Source organism: Meleagris gallopavo, chromosome 4 (genome assembly GCF_000146605.3).
Source record: "Meleagris gallopavo isolate NT-WF06-2002-E0010 breed Aviagen turkey brand Nicholas breeding stock chromosome 4, Turkey_5.1, whole genome shotgun sequence".
Lineage (NCBI taxonomy): Eukaryota > Metazoa > Chordata > Aves > Galliformes > Phasianidae > Meleagris > Meleagris gallopavo.
In genome coordinates this window covers 63,590,207-63,599,043 of record NC_015014.2, presented here as the reverse complement: position 1 = coordinate 63,599,043, position 8,837 = coordinate 63,590,207, and the positions used below count along the sequence as shown (strand labels likewise).

At 53.0% G+C, this 8,837-nt stretch overlaps 1 protein-coding gene across 1 annotated transcript; it reads right to left on the bottom strand.

Annotated features, from left to right (window-relative positions):
- Positions 1-378: 378 nt before the first annotated feature.
- CELA1 (chymotrypsin like elastase 1) lies at positions 379-4,051 on the bottom strand. The gene is made up of 8 exons (XM_010710550.2): positions 3,951-4,051; positions 3,767-3,849; positions 3,278-3,378; positions 2,575-2,700; positions 2,340-2,476; positions 1,237-1,382; positions 1,014-1,163; positions 379-502 (listed from the first exon to the last, which is right to left on the bottom strand). The coding sequence occupies exons 1-8, from the start codon at positions 3,988-3,990 to the stop codon at positions 491-493; spliced, it is 795 nt and encodes a 264-aa protein (XP_010708852.1). The 5' UTR covers positions 3,991-4,051; the 3' UTR covers positions 379-490.
- Positions 4,052-8,837: the final 4,786 nt, after the last annotated feature.

The window sequence follows — 8,837 nt, the reverse complement described above, 5'->3', positions numbered from 1 at the left end:
ATGGGGATGGTGAGGGGGTGGAATGAGAAGGGGATGGGATGGGATAGAACATGGATGAGATGGAATGGGGATGGGGACGGGGATGGGATGGGGATGGGATGGGGATTGTAGCAGAGTTGAGGGACTGGGAGAAGTCCTTCCCCTGACAGATTCCTGCTCCTCAGGGGAGAAATTTTTCCCTTTTTTCACCCAAGGACACTTTGGCTTTCCAGGCTTGGTTGTTTTTTCCAAGACTCTGTGCAAGGCAGAAGGGGGCCTGACAAAAGGGATACTCGAAAAGATGAGATTGGAGAAGAATTGTATGAATGCAGGCAAAAGAAGTGGGGCAGGGCATCCCCAGCCTTGCTGGGGAGAAACAACAGCCAGCACGCTCTCACTGAAGAACACAATTTATTGATGCCAGCTTTGAGACATAAATGTCCCCAGCTGAAATGCTCAATGTCCACATTCAGGGCCGGGGCTGAGGTTCTCCTCCTCCTGCTGCTTTGTTCTAGGAGATCACCTGCAGGGAGAACAAGGAGCGTAACCCCACAAATCCACAGTGCTGCCATTGAGTCGCTAGCACGGCCCTAATGGGTGCTCCACACCCCACTGAGTGCTCCGTTCCCCTTTGGGTGCTCCATGCCCCATTGGGTGCCCTATTCCTCACTGGGTGCTCCGTTCCCCACTGGATACTCCATCCCTGTTGAGTACGTCACACCCCATTGGATGCTCTATTCCCCACTGGTTGTTCCATTTCCCTTGGAGTTCTCCACTCTCTGCTGGGTGCTCCACATCCCACTGGGTGCTCTATTCCCCACTGGGTTCTCCATTTCCCATTGGGTGCTCTATTCCCCACTGGGTTCTCCATTTCCCATTGGGTGCTCTATTCCCCATTAGGTTTTCCATTTCCCGTTGGGTGCTCCATGCCCCCTTGGGAGCTCCACACCTTCCCAGTGGGTGGAGAAGCCGTGCAAGTCCCCTTTGCATGACCCCACTGGAATAAACAAAACCCTTCCAGCCCGTCTCCTTACGCTGGATATCCAGGAGATGTAGGCAGAGACGCGGGTGAAGACGGTGGGCTTGTTGCGCACGTTGCAGCCCAAGCTGGAGACGAAGCTGGTGACGCCGTGCACTTGGTACACCCCATTGACTGCGCAGTGCAGGGGGCCTCCCGAGTCGCCCTATGGAGGGACACCCATCAGAGTGGGGCTGTAACAAGGGCTGGGGGTTGACAGTGAGGTGACAGGGCCGTACCTGGCAGCCGGCACGCACGCCGTCCCCGCCGGCACAGATCATGCTGCTCTTGACAGTGGAGCCCCAGTAGGAGTAGCTGGAGCAGGTGCTGTAGCTCACGACGGGCAGGTACGCCTGCTGCAGCACGCTCGACAGCTGCCCGTTGGCTGCAAGTGAGCAAGGGTCCATTAAAACCCATAGGTCCCTTAACACCCCCCAAAATATTTGCACGGCAGCATCCAACCTTGAGCATCCCATAGAACCTCTCAAAATATTTGCACAACAAATCCATCCCTTGGGGGACCTCCTTCCATGTCCAAAAGTGATTAACCTCCTCCATTTTCCCACATTCTTAATGAATTTTCGTGCGCCCTATAAAACTCGCCAGTATTGTTGCATGACCTCATCCAACCTTGAGCACCCCCATTTCTTGCAGGACCTCAAACCACTTCCAAAAAGGATTTACCTCCTCCATTTCCCCATTTTGTTAGGGGATTTTGGTGAGCTCTATAAAACATCCTAACATATGTTCATGACTGCATCCAACCGTAGGCATCCCACAAAATCTCCCCAGGTATTTGCATGACCACATTCATCCCCATGCATGATGCCTTGTAGAACCTCAACCTACTTCCAATAGCGATTAACCTCTCCCATTTTTCCCACATTTTTACTGGATTTTAGCAAGCCCTGGAAGACCCCCCAGTATTTTGCATGACCCCATCCAACCCTGAGCATCCGCATGTCTTGTGGGACGTCAACCCCCTTCCAAAAAGGATTAACCTCCCCCCTTTCCCCACGTTTTCAGTAGATTTTGATGAGTCCCATAAAACCCCCTCAGTGTATTTCATGATCCCATCCAACCTTGAGTATCCCCATGCCTTGTAGGATCTCAATTTGCTTCCAGAAAGGTCGAACCTCTCTCATTTTCCAACATTTTTGGAGGATTTTGTTGATCCCCACAAAACTCCCCAATACATTCGCACCACCGAATCCATCCCCACACACAACGCCTCGTGGGACCTCAACTCGCTTCCAAAACCTGACGAACAACCCCAACTCCCCAAAATTTTCAGGGATTTGGGGATGAGTGTCCCTGGGATGCCCGTGTCGGTGGCACTCACTGCGGGTCAGCCCCCAGCCGCTGATGTAGCAGGGGTAGTTGTTGGCCAGCACTGTGCCCTGGCTGGGCAGCACCGCCAGCTGCACGTAGCTGTTGAGCGTGGCCGAACCCGACAGGCGGAGCAGCGCGATGTCGTAGCTGTGGGGAGGATGCAAAGGGCGCTGTAGAGCACCTGGAGAAATCCCCATCCCCCTGCTGTGCTCCCTCCCGACAAACCCCCTCCCCGGGTGCGTTACCCTGCTGCCACGTTGTTGGAATTCCAGCTGGGGTGGATGTGGATGCTGCTGACGCTGAAGGTCTGCTCGGTGCCCTCGCTCTGGTAGATGTTGTGGTCACCGGCGACGACGCGGAAATTCAGGTTACTGCAAAAAAGCACAGGATCAGGACCCACGCTGTTATTGCTTCAAGGGTTATCACAACAGGACTGAGGAAGTGACTTGGCTTTGATGGACAAACTTGATGGAGAATAATCAAATCGTGTTTTTAACTCCACATCTCTCACGTGTACATTCACATTTTCTCTGCGTGTGCAATAGAAACTCCTAATTCTTTATCGACACCATGGACACAGGGATAGAAAGAAGGAATAATAATCCTATGGTTCTGTGATCTTTCAGGACCCTTCCAGCCCAAAGTTCTACAGTTCTAGATTTTAAGGACTCTTCCAGCTCAGTGTTCTATAGTTCTATGATCTTTAAGGATTCTTCCAGCCCAACCATCCAGTGGTTCTGTAGTGAAGAGTCATCCGTACAAGAAGATGCTTGCAGGGATCATTCTCCTTAGTGGAAAGATCAACAAAGACCCCGAGTCCTTAACAGAAAGATCAGCAAGGACTGCTACTCTCTGGGTGGGGACAGTCTTAATTTTTTTCCTTTTTTTTTTTTTTTTGATGGAAAAATGGCATTTTCAGGAGACAGCGGGGCTCCCATGGCTGCTCACCTGTCTACGCAGTGGGCTGCTGTCAGCACCCAGTTCTGTCGGATGAGGGACCCTCCACAGGTGTGGTGCCAGCTGCCCCCGGAGTAATACTGGAGGGAGATCTGGGGAGAAACAGCACAGGGTGAGATGTGGGGACAGGAGCTCCCAGGGGATGGGAACACAAAGGAGACAGGAAAACCAAAGGGGATGGGACACCCAAGGGGAAGGGAACCTGAAAGGGACAGGAGACCCACGGAGATGGGAGACCCAAGGAGACAGGATCACCAAGGGGATAAGATACCCAAGGGGATGGGAACTCCAAGGGAATAGGAGACCCAAGGGGATGGGATACCCAAAGGGGATGGGAACCCAAAGGGGATGGGATGCCTAAGGAGATGGGAGCCCTGAGGGGATGGGATGCCCAAGGAGATGGGAGATCCAAGGGGGTGGGAGATCCAACAGGATGGAATCTCCATTCTTCTTTCATCTCCAGTCCCCAACCCAACCCACCTGTGAGGGCCAAGCATGTGACTGCGCCTCGGTCCCCCCAACCACACGTTGCATCCCATCAGAGCCCGGCTCTGCATGGCATCCTGTGGGAAAGGAACAGTGACAGCCGCACACCCATTTCTCCCTGGAGCCCCAAATCTGAGAGCTCATTAGCAGCTAACGAGCCCCTGGCACAGGAACTCACCACACAGCGCGAGGGCAGCGAGGAGCAGGAGCTGCAGCATGGTGACGGTGTGGCCAAGACTTCACCTCACGCTGCTTTATAAAGGATGGAGAAGGAGGTATGGGAGCCCCACAGGTGGCCCTATCAAGCAGCCTTGGTCCCTTTTCCAAAATACACGTGGCCATGAAAGTCGGAAGCCAAGAGCTAAAAGTAGTCTAAATGCAAGCAAGCTGCAGTAAACTCGTTTATTTTAATCCATTTTTCACGATGGGGGCAGGATGCGTTCACCTGGATTCAGCTATCAGCACAGTGCACCTGCACAGCTGTATCTACACCTGTGTATTTGTTTAGCTGAAATATTTCAGTCTGTGACAAAGAAACTGACTTTTGGCAAAATGAATAAATAATTAAAAAATAATAATCCAGCCTATGTATATTTTTTGGCTGTTAGAAGTGAATGGAGGCTGTTCTGGGGTCCTTTGGCAATGGCACTTCTTGCAGGGCGTAATCCAAGTGAAGGGTGGACTGTTGGATGGATAAGGAATTGGTTGGATGGTTCAGGTGGAGGTGGTGATGAGTGGTGATCCCCAGGGATCTGTCTTGGGAGAGGAGATTTCAGTGTCTTTAACGGTGACATCAGTGATGGGATCATTGTGCACTCAGAACGCTGGCGGATGGCACCAAGTGCAGTTGGTATGACAGAAGGAACTATTCTATGGTTCTATGATCTTTAAGGACCTTTCCAACTAAACCATACCAGCATTCTATGATCTTTCAGGACCCTTTCAATCTAATTATCCTATGGTTTTGTGATCTTTAAGCAATCTTCTAACTCAATTGTCCTATTGTTCCATGATCTTTAAAGATCATTCCAATCCAATCATACTATGGTTCCATGACCTTTCAGGACCCTTCCAACCCAACCATCCTATGGTTCCATGACCTTTCAATACCATTCCAACCCAACCCTCCTATGGTTCCATGACCTTTCAGGACCCTTCCAACCCAACCATCCTATGGTTCCATGACCTTTCAGGACCCTTCCAACCCAACCATCCTATGGTTCCATGACCTTTCAGGACCCTTCCAACCCAACCATCCTATGGTTCCATGACCTTTCAGGTCCCTTCTGACCCAACCATCCTATGGTTCCATGACCTTTCAGGACCCTTCCAACCCAGCCCTCCTATGGTTCCATGACCTTTCAATACCATTCCAACCCAGCCATCCTATGGTTCCATGACCTTTCAATACCATTCCAACCCAACCATCCTATGGTTCCATGACCTTTCAATACCATTCCAACCCAGCCCTCCTATGGTTCCATGACCTTTCAATACCATTCCAACCCAACCCTCCTATGGTTCCATGACCTTTCAATACCATTCCAACCCAGCCATCCTATGGTTCCATGACCTTTCAGGTCCCTTCTGACCCAACCATCCTATGGTTCCATGACCTTTCAGGTCCCTTCTGACCCAACCATCCTATGGTTCTATTCTATGGAAGCAGCAGCACTCAGGTTTTGCTCCTCCAACAGAGTGGGCACAGGAAAACAGCATTGGGCACATGTCCCAGGTTCCATGGGCACACAAGAAAAAAAAAAGAAATAGGAAAGAAAAGAACACACCTGTCACATTTCTGCTCTTATCACCATAGGAAACATGAGATTTCATAGGGAGAAATTGTCTCTGATTAATCACCTCTTCGTTTTTATCAGCATAGAAGGGCACACACAGCAAAGGCACAACCCAACTCTACCCATGGCAAACCTGAGCCCCCAGAAGTCAACACTTTATTGTAAGAATGGGGCTCCAAAGGGACATTTGAGCTGCAGATAATGAAGAGGACTTCCAGGGCAACGGGATCAGAACGGGGCTGGGGACTCGGGGGCAGTTCTGGGGGAGGAAACAGAGCCGAGATGGGGTCTGTAAAATAAATCATCTCTTTATTTCAGGTCACGTACCCAAAGGTGGACCCTCCCCATCCATTTCCAGGAGGAGCTTTCCCCAGCTATCAATGAAACGGTACCAAAATTGGGGTGGGGGGAGAAGTGTGGGGGGGAACAGCAGGGACCGTGGTTGGGTGTCCCCAGCATAGCACCCAGGAGCACCCCACAGCCCGGCCCCTTCCTCCTGCTCAGCACGAGGACCAACGGAACCACCCCAAGAAACAACGATCACAACATCATAATGACCAAAATAATAATAAAAAAAACAATCCTCTAATGTTTCCCCTACAATCAAGGCTGGGATTTAAGGCAGGTGGCCCCACAGAGCTGCCCGAGGTCCCTCTCCCCGACCACGAGTGAGGGACACTGGATGCTGGTGTGGGGCTGGGTCCCAGCAGCCACCCCATATATCCCAGCTCCTTTCTATGGGGCTGAGCCCCTAGTCCATCTCCCACAGCCGGGCCAACCCCACTGCCCTCCTCAGGTATAGGGAAGGGGCACATGTGGGGCAGCTGTGACAGCTTTGGAATGCCCCAAGGGCAAGTTTGGAGTCTCTTTGATGAGTCCAACATGAGTCCAGCACCATCTCTCCCATCCAGGCACTAAAACGCAGCACTGGGCTCCTCCACGACCCTTTTTGGGATCCTCAACGAGCCCCTTTGAGGGTTCCTCCACGACCCCACTTTGGAGTTCCTCCATGCCCCCTCTTTGGGGCTTCTCACATTATCACCCCATCTCCACGGGGTTTGCAAAAGGCATAGGGCTGAGTTCAAGGCCAGACGTGAATTGCAGCATATTTAAGGCTTTTTGCTTCTTTTAAATTAAAAAAAAACGAATAATAATATTAAAAAAATAATAATAAGGAGGGGAAAGAGTTGGCTGCCAGTGCCCTGAGCGCGGCTGGATCCCAGTGTGCTGCTGTTAGGTGAAGGACCAGAGCTGGTGGAGGTCTGAGGGGTCGCAGGGGGCCATGGCCGGGTGCTTGCCACGTGCTGTCAGACACATCCGGGATGCATGGTTCTTAATGAGGTGGTCCTGGATTGAGAGAGAGAAAAACAGAGTCTGGCTCAGCTCGACCCTAAGGATGCAAGCAAGGAGATGCAGCAATAGCACGAAAAAGGGATGCAGCACTGAGTGCTACGTGGGGATGCAACAAGTGCATGGTGCAGGGATGTTGCAAGTGCGCAGTGAGGGGATGCGGCAGTGAGCACATGGTGCAGGGCTCCAGCACTGAGTGCGTGGCATGGGGATGCAGCACTGAGAGCACAGCATGCAGATGCAGCAACAAATGTGCTGTGTGGGTTTGTAGCACTGAGCAACAGTGCAAGGAATGCAGCATTGAGTGCGCAGTGCTGCGGCGTCAAGTGCACGGTGCTGGGATGCACCATGTGCATGGCCCAGGGATGCAGCACCAAGCACTCGATGCAGGGATGCTCCAAGGGCATGGCGGTGGGATGCAGCACCGAGAGCAAGGCACTGTGCAGGCAATGCAGCACCAAATCCAAGCACGCAGTGCGGGGATGCAGCATCAAGCGCACAGCGTGAGAACGCAACACACAGAGCACAGAACAGGGATGCAGGTGAGCACACAGCCCAAAGTTGCAGCACCACACGCTCCGTGTGTGGATGCAGCACGCAGTGCAAGATGGCATTGGGTGCCAGAGTGCAGAACCACATGCGTGGTGCAGGGATGCATTGAGCGCATGGTGCTGGGATGCGCTATGGTGCTGGGTGCATCATGGTGCTGGGATGCATCAAATACGCACAGTGCTGGGATGCACTGAGTGCATTATGGTGCTGGGATGCACTATGGTGCTGGGGTGCTCTGAGTGTATTATGGAGCTGGGATGCACTATGGTGCTGGCATGCATTGAATGCACAGTGCTGTGGTGCTCTGAGTGCATCAGGGTGCTGGGATGCATCGTGGAGCTGGGATGCTCTGAGTGCATCAGGGCGCTGGGGTGCTCTGAGTGTATTATGGAGCTGGGGTGCTCTGAGTGCTGGGATGCACTATGGTGCTGAGATACATTGCAGTGCTGGGATGTGCTGGGATGCACTATGGTGCTGGCATGCATTGAATGCACAGCGCTGGGATGCTCTGAGTGCATTATGGTGCTGGAATGCACTATGGTGCTGGGATGTGCTGGGATGCACTGAGTGCACAGTACCGGGGTGCACTATGGTGCTGGCATGCTCTGAGTGCATCACGGTGCTGGGATGCATCATGGTGCTGGGATGCTCTGAGTGCATCACGGTGCTGGGATGCATCATGGTGCTGGGATGCATCACGGTGCTGGGATGCATCACGGTGCTGGGATGCATCACGGTGCTGGGATGCATCACGGTGCTGGGATGCTCTGAGTGCATCATGGTGCTGGGATGCATCATGGTGCTGGGATGCATCACGGTGCTGGGATGCTCTGAGTGCATCACGGTGCTGGGATGCATCATGGTGCTGGGGTGCTCTGAGTGCATCACGGTGCTGGGATGCATCATGGTGCTGGGATGCATCATGGTGCTGGGATGCATCATGGTGCTGGGGTGCTCTGAGTGCATCATGGTGCTGGGGTGCTCTGAGTGCATCACGGTGCTGGGATGCATCACGGTGCTGGGATGCTCTGAGTGCACAGCGTGGGGATGTTCTGAGCACAGGGGATGCTTGCAGTGATGCTCACCTGTGTCAGCTCCCACTCCTCATCGGGGGGCACACGCGTGGGCTGCCCACGGAAGCTGCACTCCCCGAGCTGCACCGGCCCCGCGCCCGCCCGCAGGCACAGCTGTTTGCCCACGTTGTGCCGCAGGTCCCGCTGAGTCGTGTACTCAAAATACTGTGGGGGGAGAAAGAGATGGAGGAGGGGGGCATAGCAACCCTGTGAGAGGCAGGGATGAGCCCTTGGGGCAATAAAGGAGACCTTCGGGGGAGGGGGAAATAGCCTGTAGGGGTGAGAAACCATTCA